The sequence below is a fragment of the Balaenoptera acutorostrata genome, chromosome 3 (genome assembly GCF_949987535.1).
Source record: "Balaenoptera acutorostrata chromosome 3, mBalAcu1.1, whole genome shotgun sequence".
Lineage (NCBI taxonomy): Eukaryota > Metazoa > Chordata > Mammalia > Artiodactyla > Balaenopteridae > Balaenoptera > Balaenoptera acutorostrata.
In genome coordinates, this window is record NC_080066.1 from 72619727 (window position 1) to 72641321 (window position 21595).

Below are 21595 nucleotides of genomic sequence, written 5' to 3' on the forward strand. Positions count from 1 at the left end.
CTCTGCAGGGATTCTGTGGTCCAGGTATCACCTATCCCTGCTCTCTAGGTGTTGCCCCAAATTAAAAAGTTACTTACCATTCTCACCTCCGGGGGGGTGGGTAGAGTGAAGGAGTCGAGCCTTGCTGGCTGGCAACAATGGCTGTAGAAGAAAGCCCTGAGTGAGGAGGAGGATGTGTTAGTGTGGCACTCCCAGACCCTCCTCTTAAGCACTCTCCCTTTTTGCCAGCTGAGTGGGTATTGGGAAGAGTTTCTCCTTAAATTCCTAGCTCCACTGAGTTTTGGGGTGCTGACAGAAGAAAATCTGATACTTGGATAGATATAGCGGCTCGGGATAGATAGTCAGGCTCTATTTTTCAGTTGCTTGTTACTCTTTGGCTGTGGGAACACCTGCTCCTTATTCTTCTGAATATCAAAGCCAATTTTCTGGAGGAGTCTGAGAATCCCCAAGCTCCAAGGGATGAAACAAATGTCATGATTTTATCGATTGTCTGCAGGGCGCTAGGATTATGGACAGATGAGACGCACAAGGGAAAAAAAGGGGGGGCGGCGGTTCTTGCCAGGGGCCCCCTGCTGTGGGCAGTGCTACTGGGATGGAGTAAAAAGGATAGGAAGTGGGGAAGTGAGGCTTACCTGCTGCATAGGGTAAGTTGTACTGTGCTGGGAGCAATGAGTACCCCAAGTGGTGGTGGTGGTGGTGTGTAGACATCAGGCGCTGAGAAGGGGAGGTTCGGGGCCGGTCAACACTCCTTTCACCCCCGCCTGCTCCCCCGACGCTGCTACAGCTGCCACCACCCCCAACCACCCCACAGCCTCCCCGATCTCTCTCCTGAGAAGTTTTATCACTTATCTGGAAAGGAAAACAGACACAAAAGCTCTACTGTGAGACACATACATGAAAGCAAGATGCCCAGAGCCCACATTACGACTCCTTAAAGATGCAGGACACCTAAGAATCAAGGAGGTGCCTGGTAGAGCTAATGTCAAGTCAGCCAAACCACACTGTGGTTAGGACTTGAACTAGTCCGTCTTCTCCCAGACCCTGGATCTGGCCTTATTGGTCTCTGACAACAGTCAGTGTCACTGCACTTCCCTCACCGTGGGAGACTTGCTCTTGTAATGACTGGCATGCTGCTGCAAGAGGTCCAGGGCTTTGGACTCTGAGCTGGATTTACAACTGACACTGGGGCTGGCTCGTGCCTTGTCAGCATCTTCACCCCCTGAGACCTTGCTGCCATACGGGGAGAAAGAGTAGCTGGAAGGCAGGTAGGAACCTGGGGAAGAGAAATAAAGCAGTCAAAGAAATGGGAGAGGGAGAAGAAACTCTGCTTCAGTGAGCCTGGTGAGGCTCAGGCTGAGATATTTTCTACCACAGTGTCTTCGGGCTGAGACTCTTAGTGTGTACTTCCTTTACTGAGCTCTAGAGGCAAACAGCTAAGGGATATTAGAAACTGGCCCTCAGTTTCTGGCGAACCAACTTCCTTAGAGCCCCAATCTCAGATTCATCTTGGAGAAGTGATACAGTCGTAGGATTTGAAAGATCATTGGATTTGGAGATGTCCTTGGGCTCAAATCCTTCCTCTACTTACCAGTTAGGTAACCCTGAACAAAATTAACAAATTAATTAGCTCCAATTAACCTTTTGAGCTTCGGTTTCTTGACCATCACAATGAAGATACCAATACTTCATAGGTTGACAGAGAAGATTAAATAAGATAATGTACATAAATCACCTAGTCCAGTGCCTAGCACAGAGCAGGTACTCATCAAATGGAACAACTGTTTTTATATAGAAGGATTGGGGTAACAGGAGAAAGGAATACTACAGGATGAGACAATTTCCTATCTCAGTTTGAAAAGCTTATGTGTCCTATTTAGTATTTGCCTTATAAAGTCAATATCAAGACTATTTCAGCTGCTTTCTTATAGGGAGGTGGGAGCTCTGAGAAGTGAAAGAAGGAGTCTTCCACCCCAGAAGCATCCCACATGGCTCTTCAGGCAACAGAGATCAGTGAGTAAAGTGAGGCTTTTCTTCTAACAAGTTAAAAAACACTTAAACTCCTACCTTGTGCCCCCCTCCCCAAGAACTCATGGATGGCAGTATAAAGAGTTTATCTTTCCCAGACTGAATCTTTCTAGCTGGACTTACCCCCAATCTGACTTCAAACTGCTCTTCCCCTCACAGACTGCCTCCTGACCTTACAGCTAAACACGATCTTGCAAATGAATACCTGCACTCTCCTGGGTTGAATTTTATTTGTTCCATGTTTTTCTCCTGCTGCAATTAAGTTGTAAGCTCCTTGAGGGGATTGAGATAGTCTTCCCTATTTCTTTTGTATTCCCCACAGTGCCTAGCACATTGCAAAATGTAGAGAGTATGTGTTTTTGTTTGTTTGTTTTTCTGGCCACGCCCCGAGGCATGTGGGATCTTAGTTCCCTGACCAAGGATTGAACCTGTACCCGCTGGGACCGCCAGGGAAGTCCCTAGAGTATGTGTTTAGAAAATCCCAGCTGAGGGAAGACGGCTCTGGTAGAGAGGGGGTTTCGCCTTTAGTTATTCATAAAAATTGACTGTAGAGTCAACCCTCTAGCTGGTGCAAGGGAGGGAGAAATGGTCCCACAGACTGTAAGTAGGGGTCATTCAAGGAGCTCAGGATTATAGTGACCACTTCACAGAAGGCCACATTCAAATCAGAGCTGTCATCCACCTGAGCCTCAGTAAGCCTTAGAGCTGAGCAAGAAAACTCTGGATTCGAAATCTGTGCCTCATTTACCTTCCCACTGAATGGAACAGCAGCTAGAATTCAGTGCCGTACCTGGGTAGTTCTGCATCATCACGGCAGGCATGCCCCGGTAGCTGGGGTGGTTGGGGTCATAGGACTGGCTGTAGGAGTAGCCGTGCATGTAGGGGATGTAGGACTGGTGCTGGGTGAGGGGAGAGGACACAGGCACATGGACACTTGGTCGGGGCTCCTTGCTCCCGAGGCGGGATTCCTCAGACGTGGGCAGCTTGCAGTCACTACTTGTGCTTTCCTTCCCATCCTCCTTGGGAACAGAGTCCTTACTCCGACTCCTTTCCTCCTTCAGTTTGCGGTCCCGCTCCTCCTTCCACCGCTCATCCTCTGACTTGATGTCTGAGTACTTGGCAGGATAAACGTATGTCCACATCCGGGGCTCTGCTTCCTACAACAATCACAGAATGAGCTCTGAGTGTTTTACAGTTAAGAGAGAGAGATTTCAAGCCCAATGTCCCCGTAGAAACACCAGAGCAGATAATACTAGACACCTGGGGCACAGCAGGATCTTGGCCTCTACTGACCTTTGTTTAAAATCACCTCTGGTCCCTCCTGCTTAAATGCCTGTCTCCTCCCCCCATAAAAGGAAATAAGATGTGGTGAAAGAAAGGGAAAATCCACCAGTGGGTCTTCTCTAGGAGAGAACAAGCATTCTGGGGAAAGGACTCCTTGACTAGAAGAAGCCGTTCCCTTTCCAAGGATATTTAGGTGGTTTCCCTTCTTCAGAGCAAACTCAGGGGCAGAGAGCTATGGGTGCTGCCCCGCTCAGAGGAGGGTGGTCTAACTGTGGCACAAAGAGGGAAGGGGAGACTTTCTAAGTCTGAGGAACAGAGCAAAATGTAAGACCAAGTTCTTAGTTCTAACTCTGCCTAGAAAATCTTTTTGAGTAACTCGGTCTGAGTTGCATACTTCTGGCCTACTTTAAAGAGACCACCATTGGGCTTCCCTGGTGGCGCAGTGGTTGAGAATCTGCCTGCTAATGCAGGGGACACGGGTTCGAGCCCTGGCCTGGGAAGATCCCACATGCCGCAGAGCGGCTGGGCCCGTGAGCCACAACTGCTGAGCCTGCGCGTCTGGAGCCTGTGCTCCGCAAGGAGAGAGGCCCGCGCATCGCGATGAAGAGTGGCCCCCGCTTGCCACAACTGGAGAAAGCCCTCGCACAGAAACGAAGACCCAACACAGCCAAAATCAATCAATCAATCAATCAATCAAACATACGCATCTGATTCAAGATCCTCATTAAAAAAAAAAAAAAAAAAAAAAAAAAAAAAAAAAAAAAAAAAAAAAAAAAAAAAAAAAAAAAAAAAGAGACCACCATTAACTCATTCCATAGGAACCACACTGCGGAAGAAACACTGGACTAGGAGTCACTAGATACCTGGGTTCCAGTTCTGGCTCTTCCAGTTAAGTCTCAAGTAATTCCAGACAAATCAAGCTAACTTACCTGGGCCTCTCTTGTCAAATGGGAAAAACACCTTTTACTGGTGTAAAAAGTGCTTTTAAAAAAAAATGTTAGAGTTTCCCTGGTGGCGCAGTGGTTAAGAATCCGCCTGCCAACACAGAGGACACAGGTTCGAGCCCTGGTCCTGGATGATCCCACATGCCATGGAGCAACTAAGCCCGTGCGCCACAACTACTGAGCCTGCGCTCTAGAGCCCACGAGTCACAACTACTGAGCCCGCGTGCCACAACTACTGAAGCCCGTGCACCTAGAGCCCGTGCTCCGCAACAAGAGAAGCCACCGCAATGAGAAGCCCGCGCACTGCAACGAAGAGTAGACCCCGCTCGATGCAACTAGAGAAAGCCCGCGTGCAGCAACGAAGACCCAACGCAGCCAAAGATAAATAAGAAACAAACAAACAAAAAAAGTTAAAATGATTTACAAAAGTAAAGAATCCGTAAAATTATAGATTTCTTCTGCTAATCTGTATTCTGTTGATTCCCTACAAAAGGACAGCCCTGATTTGTGAGGAAGACAGAAAAACTATCAAACGGTATTTCTATTTCCTTCCAGAACAGTTAGTTACCTGTCGGTACCAGAGTATTGGATCCACCTCTGCCTGTCGGCCACACTCGGCACCTGTCTTCGCCTCAGAGGCCTCCTTGCCTAGGTGGCTGGCCTCACTCAGCTTTACTTTAAGTCCTTCTGGGGCCTGGCTGGGGAGCTTGGAAGAGTCATCCAACTTGGGAATAATGACTGATTTGGCAGGGTCAGCCCCTTGCTCCTTGGCCTTCCCGGGTCCTGACTTCACCAGGTCTGTCAGGCTGGGGGCCTTGGTGAGACTTGGTGGAACTGACGGCTTTTGTTTCCATTCTTCCTTGAGTGCTGCCTCCCGCTCCTTCAGGCCCATCTCTGCCTTCTTATCCAGTCCCCGCTGCTGCTGCTCCAAGCTCTGCCGTTTCTGCTGTTCTTCATACTGCTGCCGGTAAGCGGTGTTGGTGCTCAGGAGGTGGGTGTGGTAGCTCTGGTCGCTGTAGCCATAGGGGGGCACGTAGGCATACTGGTTGTAGTACAGGGACTGCATGTACATGTTGGGACGCTGCTGGATGACGGAGGGCTGCTGACTGGAACTGCTCAGTTCTGGTTTCTTTTCCTCGCAGGCATCGTTCTTCACTTTTCCCTCTATGCTCTCAGGCTCCTCATCCTTTTTTGTCTTCAGGGCCTGGCTCTCCACTCCTGCCTGGCTGCTGGGGTTCAGAGCCCCTGGGCTGGATTGTGTGTAACTCGGAGAGTAGTAACTCTCAAAGCCTTGGTAATATGGTGAGTCTTTGCTCTGTGGCTGAGGGGGGAAAAGGGTTTTCTTGGCCCCGTCCTTAACCAACTGTTCAGGGTCCTTTGATTTGACGCTTTCCACTTTGCCCTCCCCATCCTCCCCAGCATCAGAGATGTCGGAGTATGCAGGGCTGTTGGTTTTGACTGAGCTGGCTTCAGCCCCATTCTGGGTCACTACATGTAAGGGGGTCATGGGCTGGGTAGGGGTAGTGCTATCTAGGCGGCTACAGCCTCCAATTGAAGGGCTGGGAGCATTGTCCGTGAAGCTGTAGATCTTGTCAGCTTCCGCCTTGATGCTAGCCAGTCGGCTCTGGTGGGGGTCTGAGGAGCCATTTAGGAGCACCTCCATCTTCATCCCCTCTCCTGATGATTCCCTGAATGGGCTTTTGCCTTCTTCTGCTCGACATACCTTCCCAGGGGTCAGAGGACTTTCAAGTTCCTTTGAAGATTCCTTCTTTTTTTTGTCTTTCTTTTTCTTGTCCTTGGCTGGAGTCAAGGCAGGGTTGACTGTGAAAGGTTCTCCCATCACAGTGGGCTTGGGCTGAATGGGCTTCAGTTGGGGGCTGTTGGGCATGGCCTGGACCACTGTGGTGGTCAAGCCTGAGGAGGAACCTGGGCTTGCTGCTGTGAAGGTGGCCGTCTGGAAGGTGTAAATTTGCTGTGGGGGGATGGCAGGGGCAATGGGCCGGGCTGACTTTAAACTTTTGGAAGGAATCTTTTCAGGTTTCAAACTAGAGGGCTTTTTACATTTTTCTTTTTCCATACACTTCCTTTCCAAAGAATCAAAGGCATCATTGCTTGTTTCATCCATTACTGAGGGTCCATCATCAGAGCCATCATTGGATAAGGCCCCGAGATCTGTGTCCCCTTCCCCACTCAACTTTTTCTTACAGAGGCCTTTTGTGCTGAATTTGCTTGAAGGAGAAGGGCTATGGGGCTCTATGAGCCGAACTTTGGGGGTAGCGGAGCGGGCAGGGGACAAGGAACCTTTTTGTGAGACAGATGCACCATTGCAGCTCCCGAGGTCTGCATGTAGGGTGGGCTCCTCTCCGTACTCACTGTCTCCATCTGCTTCTGGCTTGCTGTCGTCATCTGTATGGGCATGAGCTTGGTGGTACTTAAGTCCATTGATGTGCTTGTACTTTTTGTTGCAGTTTGGGTGGGGACAGTCAATCAGGACTGGGGAAGGACAATTTCTGTCTAGAACAGTGGGTTCCACTTTGGTCCCAGGGAGGGGGCCAGTGGCTGAGCCCATGGAATTAGTACGGACACGCTTGCTCCCTTTGGAGTCCTCTGAGCTAGAATTCAGCTCCATGTCTGAAAGGGGTTTGTTTTTCCGCTTATTAGCTGAGGAGGGGCTGGCCTTGACATCCTCAGAGGTGCTGCTGGCAGCTGGGCGATGTTCTGAAGAATTCTGGCTGCCCCGACGGCCTTTGCTGTTGGCTCCTGCTCGGGTTTTGCTGCTACTGCTGGTCCCTTTGCTGTCAGAGGCTGTGGCTGTCTCATTGACAGGTGTGTTACTGTTGGGACGCATGCGTTTGCCTCTACCCCGACCATTGCGCATTTCCAAGTCACTGGTGGGAGAGTCACAGAACCTTGGCAAATGACAAACACAACAGGATATTATTAAGAAAAGAAGCTATCTTCAAACCAGTTTAGCTGCAGCCTCCAGAAGAACTGTCCATATGGTAACTATCATTTTCAGTGAATATGATTTGTTAAAGGAACTTCTGAAAGCGTGGTAACTGCATTAACTGGTGAGCTCCGAGAATGTTATCTGCATACTAACTATAAATTATTCCCCAAGATTTGGGTTCCCCCAACCCTGACAAACTGGAAATTAATATTAGGAACAAGCGGTAAAGTGCTATTCACTGAAATATTAGTCTTACGGCCAACTGCAACTTGAAAAGGTCCTTGTGAAACCCAGACTGTCTAGTGTAGTTTATGAAACTGAAAATGTTCTCGAGTTTAAACTTCGGAGAGATAGCTACTATCAAAAACCATCATCAATGAATGCTTGTTCACCTGTAGTCAGATTCTGGCCTTGGTCTCAAGGTGGCTGTAGGTAGAAGCCAGAATTCAGTCATTCCAGATAAAGGCTTAAATAGGATCTTCTCACCATTCCTACCCATTGATTTATTCTTCTTGAATGCCAGATGAATATAATGCCTTCCCTTGTTTCTATAACATAACTGTCCTTTAAAAGCTGGGTGTCTTTTAAAAGCTGTCCAACTCTAACAGGATAAAGGTATAAGGGATCACTGATGAGGGTGGTTCAGATTAACATAAACTAAAAAGCTGTAGAGTGCTTACCTGGGGGGTGCCCAATCATGTCGTGTGCAGTCAAGAAGTGTACCTACGTAAGTCTTGTTCCTCCATGTTACATTCACCACCAACATCCCTGGAAGACAAGAAGACTCAGATATAGACAAGAGAAACGCTGTTGGCCACTGAGAAGAGTATTTTCCATCTGAGTAGCATTCTGGCTCCTGTAGGAGGGTTTAGGGGGTGCTCTAGGTCCCAGTGGGCCTAACAGCATTAGGCTGGAATAGTTCCACAGGAACTGCCTACAACACTACCAGGGCCCCTTAGGATGGGCAACGGTTGCAAAGATTCCATGGTCCAGTTAAGGCACATTTTCCTAACTTTTAAAAAATTACGCAGTATTTCAAATACACTAAAAAATACAAAGGATAACTTAACAAAAACTCATGTACCCACCACCCAGCTCAATGGATTTATAAAATTTTGTGCTATACTTGCAATAGGTTTATTTTTTAAAGAATAAAAACATCATAGTTGAAAACCATTGTTTACTATATTTTCAAACTTGCCATTGATAGGATCATGCTGGGTATATAACTTACCTTTCTCACTTAATATTATAAATTTGAGATTTATCAATGTTGACATGAAGAGCTTAACCCATTTATTTTAATGGTGCTCAAGTATGTCATTGCATAATTTGACCACAATTTATACATACTGTTGATGGAAATTTAGATGTTTCTTGTACATTTTCACTCTTAAATGACATCACAATGAACATACCTGACATGTTCATTTTATTTAAAAATGGTTTTGAATAGATACCATAGTCACACTCCAAAATTTAAAAGGCAGCAAAAAAAAATGCAAACAAACCCCAATATAAAATGAACTGTCCCTCCTGTCACTGTTCTTCAGCTTTTCAGGCCCCATACTCAGAAACATCCATGGATATCCATGTACTCCTCCAGAGGTATTTTATATATTTATAAGCAAATATGTTTATATATTCTTCCTCAAATGGTAGCAATGCACACCAATGTTCTGCACATTTTCCACGTAACCATATATTTTGCATCATTCCATGTGAGTAAACATAGAACTACTTCATTCTTTTCAATGGCTGCATATGAATGATTTCAAACCGTACCATCATTTATTTATCCAGTCCCCTGCTGATGGACATTTAGGTTGCTTCATTCTTCTGCTATTACAAATAACGCTGAATAAATAACCTAGTACAAATGTTTTATCTTACATATCACAGAATATGTCTGTAAGATAAATTCCTATAAGTAAAACTGCTAATCACAGAGTATTTGTATTTGGATTTTTCATAAATACTGCCAATTTGCCCTCAGAGAGGATGTACTTATTTATAAACCCACTAGTAGTTCATGAGAACACCTGTTGTCCTTTCCCTTTGGCAACATAGTGTTCTCAAACTTTCTGGTTTTGCCAATCTGATAGGAGAAAAATGGTGTTTTATGTAGTTTTAATGTCATGTTTCTTATTATGAGTTTGTACAGCATTTCATTACAAGATACCATTATGAGACATTTGTATTTACCTTCTAATGAACTGTCTGTTCATATCCTTTGCTCATTTTTCTACTGAATTATAGTCTTTTTCTTATTTGTGACTGTTTATATACCATAGTAAGCCTTCTGACTGTACTACAAATCAGATATTTCCCCTGGTTTGTCATTTGCCAACGGTGGTTAATGCTATGCAGAAATTACTTACTTTTAGGTTGTTACATTTATCAATCTTTTATGGCTTCAGAATTTTTGTCATATTTCAAAAGGCTTTCCCCATTCCATCACTTTATTAACAGTTTTTTTCTTATGGTTTCTTCTGGTATTTTTACGGTTTGATTTTTTATATTTAAATCTTTGATCCACCTGAAATTTAACATGCTATAAAATGTCTGACATGGACTTTTTTTATTGGCTGCGCCGCACAGCTTGTGGGATCTTAATTCCCTGACTAGGGATTGAACTTGGCCCTAGGCAGTGAGAGCACAGAGTCCTAACCACTGGAACTCAGGGAATTCCCTGACATGGAGTTTTTAATTTTTTTTTTTTTTTTTGCCTTAATTCTAAGTTATTTTTGGTTAGTTTTACATTGAATGAAGTCAAATATATTAAGCTTTTCCTTTATTGTTTGTGCTTTTTATGTCTTATCACTAGGTCATAAACATTCTACCATGAGATATTTTAAAGGTATCTTTAACAAGCTAAGAATGGTTTTTACATTTTTACTTGTAGAAAAAAATGAAAAGGAGAATAATATTTTGTCATGTGAAATTATATGAAATTCAAATACTGCTCAGAAATAAAGTTTTATTGGAATACAGCCACATTTATTCATTTGCCCATTGCCTATGCCCGATTTCACGCCTCAAGGCAGACAGAGTTGAGTATGTGTAATAGAGGCTATATGGCCCTCAAAGCCTAAAATATTTACTATTTGGCCCTTTACAGAAAAGGTTCACCAACCCCTGTTTTAGATCTTTTTTCTTTTCTAATATAAGCATTTAAGGTGTAAATTTCCCTCATAGCCCACTTTAGTTGCAGTCCACAAGTTTTTTTTTTTTTAATGCTTTCCTTTTTTTTTTTTTTAATTTTTATTTAGTTATTTATTTATAATTTATGGCTGTGTTGGGTCTTCGTTTCTGTGCAAGGGCTTTCTCTAGTTGTGGCAAGTGGGGGCCACTCTTCATCGCTGTGCGCGGGCCTCTCACTATCGCGGCCTCTCTTGTTGCGGAGCACAGGCTCCAGACACGCAGGCTCAGTAATTGTGGCTCACGGGCCCAGCTGCTCCGCGGCATGTGGGATCTTCCCAGACCAGGGCTCGAACCCGTGTCCCCTGCATTAGCAGGCAGATTCTCAACCACTGTGCCACCAGGGAAGCCCAGTCCACAAGTTTTGATATGTTTTCATTATCATTCAGGTCAAAACATACAGTTTCCCTGGCTTGTTTTTTTTGGATTCTGGGTTTATTTGCAAGAGTGTTGTCAAATTTTCAAATACCTGGGAATTTTCCAACTATCTTTTTGTTTCTGATTTCTAATATAATTCTATTGTGATTAGAAAACATACTATATATGATTTCAATTCTTTTAAATTTATTGAGAATTAATTTATGGTATAAAATATGGTCTATCTTGAAGAACATCCCATGTGCACCTGAAAAGAATATTTCAAAATGTATACTCTGCAGTTGTTGGGTAGCCTATAAATGATAGATCAAGTTGATTGATAATGTTTTTCAAATCCTCTATATCCTTATTAATTTTCTGTCTTCTTATCAATTATACTTGCCACTTGTTCTTGATTACTGGAACTCCTATATGGACCTTCTAGACTAATCCTCTTATCTTTCTAGCCTATTTCCCATTTCTTTGTCTTCTGGTTGTATATTATAAGGGATTTCCTTCATCTTCTAGGTTACATACTGAAATTTTCATTTTTGCCATTTTTAATCAAAAAAAAAAGTATCCTTGTTTCATGGGATACAATATTTTATCTCTCTGAAGATACTTCATTATATATTTTTTTCTCTCAATAGTCTTTTGCTCTCTCAGTAGTTTTTTCCCTCTAACTCCTTTTTTTCTGTTTGTTTTGTCCTACAATCTCTTGTTTTTCAGGTTTTCCTCAAAAAGTTTGGTGACCTTCGGATCTTGTTCATATTTAAATGAAAGGTAATAAAAATTGGATGGGAAGCACTATGTGTGGGCCTTTCCATTAAGCCATGAATACTGGTAGAGATTTTTCCTCCTTTCCAGGACTTGTCAGATTCCCCCAGAGAGGAACTCTTTAATTTCTTACCTGCCTGCCAGTTTCTCTATGTTATATGGATTTTCACTTAGTCCTTGGTACAGCACCCTGCCTTCCTCTATGCCCAGTGTCCCTGCTCTGGTTGAAACTCTCCGAAGAGTGAACATCAGTTTTCTGTAATGGCAGAGGGGCTGTGTAGGATGGGAATAATAATGCACAGCCTTTGCTTCTTCTCTAGACCTTCAGCCAGTCTTCTGTCTTCAGCTTCACCTCATATTCCTTCTGTTCAAAGGTACTCTGATATTTCCAATTTCTGAATATTTCTAGAAATCTGTGGTGCAAACTCCTTATTCTTGGCTCTCCTTCCTCCCAACCTCAGGTAAACAAAGAAACAAACAAACAAGCTTCTGTTTTTTCAGGTCTCTTAAATTAGCATTGTGCATCTGCTTTCTAGTGTCCCAAGTTTTACTGATTTATACCTGTCTGTCTTCTTTACCTTGTGAGTTTATATCTTAAAAACAAAATCCCTCTACTGACATTTGAATGGGTTTTAGGGGGAAGGTAGGAGGTAAACATGTACTTCCAATCTACCATATTTAACCAGAATACTGAATTTACTCTTTTTTTTAAAATAAATAAATTTATTTATTTTTGGCTGTGTTGGGTCTTCGTTGCTGCACGAGGGCTTTCTCTAGTTGCGGTGAGCGGGGCTGCTCTTTGTTGCGGGCTTCTCATTGCGGTGGCTTCTCTTGTTGTGGAGCACGGGCTCTAGGCGTGCGGGCTTCAGTAGTTGTGGCGGGCGGGCTCAGTAGTTGTGGCTCGTGGGCTCTAGAGAGCAGGCTCAGTAGTTGTGGTGCACGGGTTTAGTTGCTCCGCGGCATGTGGGATATTCCTGGACCAGAGATGGAACCCGTATCCCCTGCATTGCCAAGCGGATTCTTAACCACTGTGCCACCAGGGAAGTCTCCCTGAATTTACTTTTTTTTTTTTTAAATTTTATTTATTTATTTATTTATTTATTTTTGGCTGTGCTGGGTCTTCGGTTCGTGCGAGGGCTTTCTCTAGTTGCGGCAAGTGGGGGCCACTCTTCATCGCGGTGCGGGGACCGCTCTTCATCGCGGTGCGCGGGCCTTTCACTATCGCGGCCCCTCCCGTTGCGGGGCACAGGCTCCAGACGCGCAGGCTCAGCAGCTGTGGCTCACGGGCCCAGCTGCTCCGTGGCATGTGGGATCTTCCCAGACCAGGGCTCGAACCCGTGTCTCCTGCATTAGCAGGCAGATTCTCAACCACTGCGCCACCAGGGAAGCCCCCCTGAATTTACTTTTATCTGTTTGGTATACAGTACTTGGAGTGTATAACCTACCTAGTTAAGTTTCTAATTAGAATTTCTCTAATTCAGGAAAGTCATTACCTATTATATATTAATTTATTGTCTTTCTGCCATTCTTTCATTTTTTTTTTTTTCTAGGACTCATGTTGATCTCTCATATAGTTTTTCTTTGTGCTTGATTCTTCCAATTTATAATCTTTTCTTTGACTACATGTAGCCTAGAATTTATCCAATGTATTGAGGTTTTTAAAAAATTTCAATGACTATAATATATAATTATATTTAAATGACTTTTTCTCATTTCCAAAATTTTAAACTGGTTAATTTTTCATATCTACATGACATTATTTAATTACTGGCTGTTTGGTTCATAGTTTTATTTTTTATTTTTTTCATAGTTTTATTTTTAATAGAGTTTATTATTCTGTTTCTCTTTAAGAATTCTAAACATACTTATTACAGTCTTTGTACCATATGTTAATTTCATCAGGTGTGCATTCAATTCCTGACGGTTAAATTTTTAAAACTAATTTAAAAATTTTGAGATAATTATAGATTCACATACAGTTGTAAGAAATAATAAAGAGATCTCACATGCCCTTTAATGGTAACATTTTACAACAAAACTATAGTATAATATCCCAACCGAGATTCTGCCATTGATATAATGAAGATACAAAATATTTCCATCAACACAAGGGTACCTCATGTTGTCCTTTTCTAGCTACACTCATTTCCCTCCCATCCCCACCCCTCCTCAATTCCTGGCAACTAGTAATCTGTTTCTCATTTCTGTAATTTTGTCATTTCAAAAAAATTATATAAATGGAATCATACAGTATATAACCTTTTGGGACTGTTTTTTTTTTTTTTTTTCCTACCAGCATATAGTTCTCTGGAGATTTATCCAGGTTGTTGTATGTATCAATAGTTTAGTCCTTTTTATTGGTGGTTTGGTATGGAGATACCATAGTTTGTCTTACCACTCACCTGCTGAAGGACATCTGGGTTGTTTCCAGTTTTTGGCTATTATGAATAAGCTGCTATACACGTTTGTGTACAGGTTTTTGTGTGAACTTAAGTTTTTTGGTTTTTTAAAAATAAGATTTGTTTATTTATTTATTGGTTTTGTTTTGGCTGTGCCGCACAGCATGGCATGTGGGATCTTAGTTCCCTGACCAGGGATCAAACCTCCACCCCCTGCAGTGGAAGCACGAAGTCTTCACCAGTGGACCACCAAGGAAGTCCCCTGAACTTAAGTTTTCATCTCTCCAAAATAAATACCCAAGAATGCAATTACTGGGTCATATTGTAGTTGCATTTAGTTTTGGTTTTTTTTTTAACTTTTAAAAAAAATATTTATTTATTTAATTTTTGGCTGCGCTGGGTCTTTGTTGCTGCACGCGGGCTTTCTCTAGTTGTAGCGAGTGGGGGCTACTCTTCGTTGCAGTGCGTGGGCTTCTCATTTTGTGGCTTCTCTTGTTGTGGAGCACGGGCTCTAGGTATGTGGGCTGAATAGTTGTGGCTCATGGGCTTAGTTGCTCCGCCGCATATGGGATCTTCCCAGACCACGGATCAAACCCGTGTCCCGTGCATTGGCAGGCAGATTCTTAACCACTGCACCACCAGGGAAGTCCTCTCTCTCTCTTTTTAATCTTAGCCATTCTAATAGTTGTATAGTAATATCTCATATTGTGATTTTTAATTTGCATTTCCCTAATGCTAATGATGTTAAACAGCTTTTTCATGTGCTTATCTGCCATCTGTATATCCTCTTTGGTGAAATATCTGTTCATATTTTAGCTCATTTTCTGACTGGATTGTTTCCTACTGTTGAGTTTTGAGAGTTCTTTATGTATTCTAGATACTAGTCCTCTGTTGGATATTTCTGTATATTATATATATATATATATATATATATATATATATATAAATAATGTAAAGGTTTTTTAGTTGTATTTAGTGGGAGAAATCAGGAAAGGTATGTCTACTCCATCTTCCTCAAAATGGAAGTCCTGGTTAATTTTTAGTGGTTATCTTTCTTAGCATTAGATTTCTATTATATATAATTTTGGTTTCCAGTCTCTTTTTTGAATGAGATATTTTTGTTACTAATTTACCCCCTTCTCTGTTTAATAGCTTTGCAATTTCTTCCATCTAGCCCCCTAAGGACCTAGTCTGAAGAGGTCTTCTAATGGCCTGAGCCATTAGAAGATATTTAAGATATCACAGTTCTAATCATTGAACCAGCAGGCAGCTTCTTCACAACTCCTTAGGCTTCCCTCCTCCCCCACTCAATTAACTTTTTTTCTTTTTTAAGTAACAAATTCTTTATCAAGGGCAATTTTTTTTAAAGCTCCAACAATGGGTAGGTTCTATTATAATCAAACCTAATACAGTAGATTGATTTCATTAGTTGCTCCAATTCTTTACCTTTGTCTGAATCTACACAATTTGCCATGCAACTAACTTGCCACTTGTCACTCTGGTGTGAAGCCCTTTACCTATATACCCTTTAAAAAAAATCTGCTTTATAGTTATAATTTATATACAATAAAATCCATTTGTTTTAAAATATATAATTTGATGAGTGTGATTAATATTTACAGTTGTATAATTACTACCACAATCAATTTATAGAACATTTCCATTAGTCAAAAAGTACTCAGCCCTTGTGCAATCAATCTCATTTCACCATCCCCAGCCCCAGACAATGACTAATCTGGTTTATATTCCTATAGCTTTGCCTTTTCCAGAATTTCATATACAATGAATCAGACGGCATGCAGTCTTTCACATCTGGCTGCTTTCACTTAACATAATGCTTTTGAGATTCACCATGTTGTTGCATGTATCAGTAAGTAGTTCATTTCTTTTTGTTGCTAAGTTCAATTAACTTTTTAAAAGTCTCCTTCCATGAGACTGGTTGGGGGGTTGGCATCCTACTCCCCTGGCCTCAAGTTCTATTTATGAACTATCTCTATAGATATTTTCAGTAACAGGAACTCATCTCTCAGGCACCATTCTCTGGTCCCATACCTGGAGGCCAGCAGGCCCACAGTTTCAGCCTCATTCAGTGACTTGCATCTCTTCTGTTTGTGGTCCATGGATAAGATTATTTTGTTTGTGAGCCCAAACATGTTCTTTGATTTTCACTTTATATATTTTACTTCTTGCTATGTGTTCAGAACAAAAGGGATGTGTCGAAAGTTTGAATACAGTAATTCAATGTGCCCAAAGGCACATTTTCTATGTAATGTATCTAGAGAATAAGACTCTAGAATTCGGACTTCCCTGGTGGCACCGTGGTTAAGAATCTGCCTGCCAATGCAGGGGACACGGGTTCGAGCCCTGTCTGGGAGGATCCCACATGCCGCGGAGCAACTAGGCCTCTGCGCCACAACTGCTGAGCCTGCGCTCTAGAGCCCGCGAGCCAAAACTACTGAAGCCTGCGCACCTACAGCCTGTGCTCCGCAACAAGAGAAGCCACTGCAATGAGAAACCCATGCACCACAATGAAGAGTGGCCGCTTCTCGCCACAACTGGAGAAAGCCCGTGTGCAGCAACGAAGTCCCAACACAGCTAAAAATAAAATAAAAAAAAAAAAAAAAAAAAAGAACTGAGCAGAAAAGAAAAAAAAACAACTTAAAAGACTTAAAAGACTTTTGTTTGTCTTTGGTCATAGACTAATAAAATACTATTTGATTAAGCACTCCTAGGGCCTATCTGTAATAACTCAACTATATTCTTCTTTGATGTAGAATGCTGTGTAAAGATAACTGAACTTGCAGTCAGAAAACCTTAGTCCAAATCCTTGCTCTGGGATTTCCCTGGTGGTCCAGTGGTTAAGACTCCGTGCTCTCAATGCAGGGGGCCCGGGTTCGATCCCTGGTCAGGGAACTGGATCCCGCATGCCACAACTAAGAGCCTGCATGCCGCAACTAAGACCCAACGCAGCCAAAAATAAATAAATAAATACATAAATTAAAAAAAAAAAAAGCTACTTTGTAAATAAGGAAATGGAAGCCCAGAAAGGTTAAGTAATTTACTCATTACTCATTATTGATGAGTGGTCAGATCTTCAAGGCATTACACATCTATCTCTTAATGGGTTCTGATTCTTTTTACACAACTTCCTTAATATGTCCCTTTATCTTCATCTTAGATAAAAGATACATAAAGGACTGTAGGGAGGCATCCAGGGGGGAAAAGGACAGGATTCCTATCCCTTTCTAGGGCCCTGGCATCTTAAGGGAAATGACAAACCTCCTAAGAAAGCAATTAGGCTAAATTCTCTCTGGCTGTTAGCAAAGTGAATCCATATGGATGTCTCCTCCCAGTGATGGGCTGCTCTGATTACTGTATAACCAATTTGAATAGGAACAGGGTACATTTATTTCTAGACAAGGTAAGACTTAGAAGTAGGCACCTCATTAACAAGGTCAGATGAGCACAGCTGTATATAGAGAGCAGGTATACAATCAGAAGAGGAATGTTATTCCTCCTCTTGAAACAGCTGGGTAGGAACACGTGTTTATAAATCTGTCTCCCTCCTCTGGTATAATCTGCAAACGTTAACAATAATGAATGAGCTGAAAAGATGACAGGTCAGAGTGCTGGAAATGGGAGAGGGGAAGAGGAAAAATTCCAATATGGAAAAACAAAATGGAGGCTTGTTTAAATGTCAGAGCAAACAGTTTTCTGAAGTATAACTCTCTTCCTACAAGGTTCTGAGTTGAGACAGCTGGGAGAATAAGAAGACAGGAAGGAAAAAGCAGAAAATAACACTTAACAGACCTAGTTTCTCTATTAAGGGCTAGCTTTAAGGCAGCAAGTAGGCTGAAGAGAAAGAGAAAAGTTAGTTTTCATTTTAGAAAGCTTTCTATTTTGAATAAGTGTTCACAAAATAAGGAAAGGGTTGGCATGTTTGAAGATAATAAAAATAATAATATGCTTAAAGTAGTAGTAAAAGTAGTGCTTTGTGTTTCTCTAGGAGGTTATTTTCATATTTACCAAGGGCCTCACAGACATAATCTCATTAAACATTACTAAGTTTTAGAGTGCTGAGTTAAGTATTCTCCCTTCTTAAAGGCGATCAACACCGGAACACGGTAAAGGGGAAATGACTTAGGTATGAGGCAGCAATCAGGTTCCCCCAGCTCACAGGAGGAGTGCAGTGTTAAGACAAAACCCAATCCCAAAGCAGCACTACTTTGTTTCGAGGACAATTCAAAACAGTTGTGCAGGGACTTCCCTGCTGGTCCAGTGGTAAGAATCTGCCTTCCAATGCAGGGGACGCGGGTTTGACCCCTGGATGGGGAACTAAGATCCCACGTGCGGCGGGGCAGCTAAGCCCATGCACCACAACTACTGAGCCCACGTGATCTAGATCCCTTGGGCCACAACTAAGAGAGCCCACGTGCCACAACTACTGAGCCCATGCACTTTGCTGCCACAATGAGAAGCCCACATGCTGCAATGAAGAACCTGCGTGCCCATATATGTGGAACCTAGAAAATGGTACAGGTGAACCGGTTTGCAGAGCAGAAATTGAGACACAGAAGTAGAGAACGAACGTATGTACACCAAGGTTGGAAAGTGGCTAGGGGTGGGGGTGGTGGTGTGATGAACTGGGAGATTGGGATTGACATGTATACACTGATGTGTATAAAATGGATGACTAATAAGAAAATAAATAAGTAAACATTAAAAAAAACCCCACGTGCCGTGACTAAGACCCGACGCAGCCAAATAAATAAATAAATAAATAAATAAATAAATATTGAAGGAAAAAAAGAAAAACAGTCGTGCAGTCAAGACTGGTACAAGCACAATAGTGGAAAGAGTAAATTTTACCTCCAGAGCCCTCATTTTTACCATTTCCACTTAGTACATGCTTTCTCTCAGGGATCTAATAACCTAATGCTCAGTTGACCACTTTCCTTCTTGTATGCCATGTGCTTCCTTGCTTCCTAGCTTCCACTTTCCTTCTTGAAAACACTTCCTTCATTTGGCTTCCAGGACAAGGACACCACACTGGCCTAATTTTCTTCTCATTGTTCTGCTCACTCCTTCTCAGCACCTTTTGCTGTTACTTCTTCATATCTAACTAATGACTCAAACTTCTATCTCCAGCACCTACCTTTTCCCTGAACTCCAGATTCATATATCTAATTGCAAATTTGACATTTCCATTTGATGTCTCAAAAGAGATTTCAAACTTAACATGACCCGAACTGAGCTCCTGATATCCACCTGTTCCTTGACCACTCCCTTGCCCCCTGCTCCCAATAACAACTTGGCCTGAGTTTTCCCTATTTCAGGTAATGGCATTTCCATCCTTTCAGGTGTTCAGGTCAAAAACCTTGGGAGTTCTGCTTGACTCCTCTCTTACTCTCACACCCCACACCCGACAGGCAGCAAATCTTGTTGGCTCAACCTTCAAAACATATCCAGATTTTGATCATATCTCACTATCTCCACTTCTCTGGCTCCAAGTACTCCTCTAATTATTGCAATACCCATCCTATCCCTCTCTGACCCATTCTCAACACAGGAGCCAGAGAGATCCTGTTAAAATCCAAGTCATAGCCTATCATTCCTCTACTCAAAACCTTCCAAAGGCTTCTTTCCATTTCACCCAGATTAAAGGGCAAAATTCTTATTGTGATCTCAAAGGATTCATGTGCTCTTGGCCCTCATTACCTCTCTGATCAACATCTTCTACTACTCTGCCCCTCACACTCTGTTCTGGCACGTGAGCTACTTGTTCCTTGAACACAAGAGGCATGTTCTCATCTTAGGGCCTTGAACTTGCCATTCCATCATCAGTAACATCCCTTCCCCCCATCCCCCATATTCTCAAAGCTACTTTCCCTTCATTTCTTTCAAATATTTTCTCAAAAGTCATCTCAGTGAGGCCATCCCTCATTCCCACTCCCCACTTATATACTTTCTAGTTCCCTTTCCTACCTTCCTCCTCATAATATTTATCAGTATGTAACATAGCAGAAATTTTATTTATTCATCTTGCTTATTGTCTGTTCAGTCCTATTAGAATGTAAACTCTATGAAGAGCAAGATTTTTGTCAGTTTTTTTGGACTGCTGTATCTATAAGAACTAGAAACATTTTTGGCATATAGTAGATGCTCAATAAATATATGCTGAATGAATGAATGCTCCTTGTTTCTCTCCAGAAACTCTGTTCAAGTAAGGTATAAAAAACTGATAAACAGAAACCTCAATTAAATAGTGTTGGGGGGGCTTCCCTGGTGGCGCAGTGGTTGAGAGTCTGCCTGCTAGTGCAGGGGACACGGGTTCGAGCCCTGGTCTGGGAGGATCCCACATGCCGCGGAGCGGCTGGGCCCGTGAGCCACAATTGCTGAGCCTGCGCGTCTGGAGCCTGTGCCCCGCGACGGGAGGGGCCGCGATAGAGAAAGGCCCGCGCACCGCGATGAAGAGCGGTCCCCGCACCGCGATGAAGAGTGGCACCCGCTTGCCACAACTGGAGAAAGCCCTCGCACGAACCGAGGACCCAACACAGCCAAAAATAAATAAATAAATAAATAAATAAATAAATAAGAAAATCCTTTAAAAAAAAAAAAAAATAGTGTTGGGGGACCACAAGAAGGAGCTCTCATGCCCTGTGATGATAGCAGAGCCCAAACAGTAGGAAGAAAGACTCCTCTTCTTTCCTGGCAAGGACTCAGCCAATGAAAAGCTATGGACTCTGTTTACTATAGTGTTCCCAATTTCCCTTTCCCCTCTATAAAAGTGTTCTTCCCTTGCTGTGCAGGAACTTGCATGTGGCTCACCATGGTTGCAGACGCTGAATTGCAATTCTCTGCTGATCTCAAATAAGCCCATCTTTGCTGGAGAAATATCTGGCCATCTATTTGATTTAGGTCAACATTTTGGTGGCCCATATGGGGACCAGAGGAGACCCCTGAAGACTCCAGGACTGGTGAGCAAACAGGTGAGGTACCCACAGTTGAGCCCACTGAGCTCACTGCTTTTCTGGCTGACCCTGGAATTTGGAGGGTCTTTCTCCTGGATCCAAGCTCATGCCCTCTTTGTGTATGAAGCTCTCCAGGCTTTACTCAGGATCCATTTTAAGGTTTTGTTTTTCTGGTTAAGGCCTTATTCTGTATGGCCTTGTTTGGCACTCATTTGGCACTTCAGTGTGATTTTGAAATCAGACTGTTTTAACTGAAGTTGGGTGAGAAGCTATTGGCCCATTCCTCTGGGAACAGGGGCTGCTTCACTGAAACTGTGCCAGTTCAGTCACTGGCCCATTCCTATGGACTAGGGGCTGTTCTCTGGAAAATGGCTGAAAAGCCTTTGGCCTGGTTCCTCCAGGTACAGGCTGTTTCCTTAGAAATGGCTGTGTTAGCTTGCAGGCTGTTTGAATTGAGCTGTTTGAACTGTAAGTTGTTTGAGCTGTTTGAAAATTGTTCTTTTACTCTAGAGGAAAACCTCTGAGAAATGGGATCCCAGTTATCTGTGGGCCCCCACACCCTGCGACTCTGGCCAATTTTATGTTTAAAAACTGTGGTCCTTCCTCATGCGCATTTCTAACTAAAGGGACCAACCTGTCCAAAGGCAATTTAGAATATCAACGGCCATTTTGGGGAACTTTTAAAAT

The 21595-nt window shown here is 42.8% G+C and overlaps 1 protein-coding gene across 6 annotated transcripts in view; it reads right to left on the minus strand.

The window, feature by feature from the left end:
* ZNF609 (zinc finger protein 609) overlaps positions 1-21595 on the minus strand; it is a 232199-nt gene that overhangs the window by 4577 nt on the left and 206027 nt on the right. For 5 of the 6 annotated variants that reach the window (XM_057542961.1, XM_057542960.1, XM_057542958.1 and 2 more), the window contains 6 exons: positions 7884-7971; positions 4822-7162; positions 2816-3182; positions 1098-1273; positions 633-849; positions 78-156 (listed from right to left, as the gene is read on the minus strand). In XM_057542961.1, the coding sequence (XP_057398944.1) occupies positions 83-156; positions 633-849; positions 1098-1273; positions 2816-3182; positions 4822-7162; positions 7884-7971 (3263 nt within the window). In that variant the 3' untranslated portion in view covers positions 78-82. The remainder of the gene's footprint in view (positions 1-77; positions 157-632; positions 850-1097; positions 1274-2815; positions 3183-4821; positions 7163-7883; positions 7972-21595) is intronic. The other variant, XM_057542959.1, reaches the window with a different exon arrangement.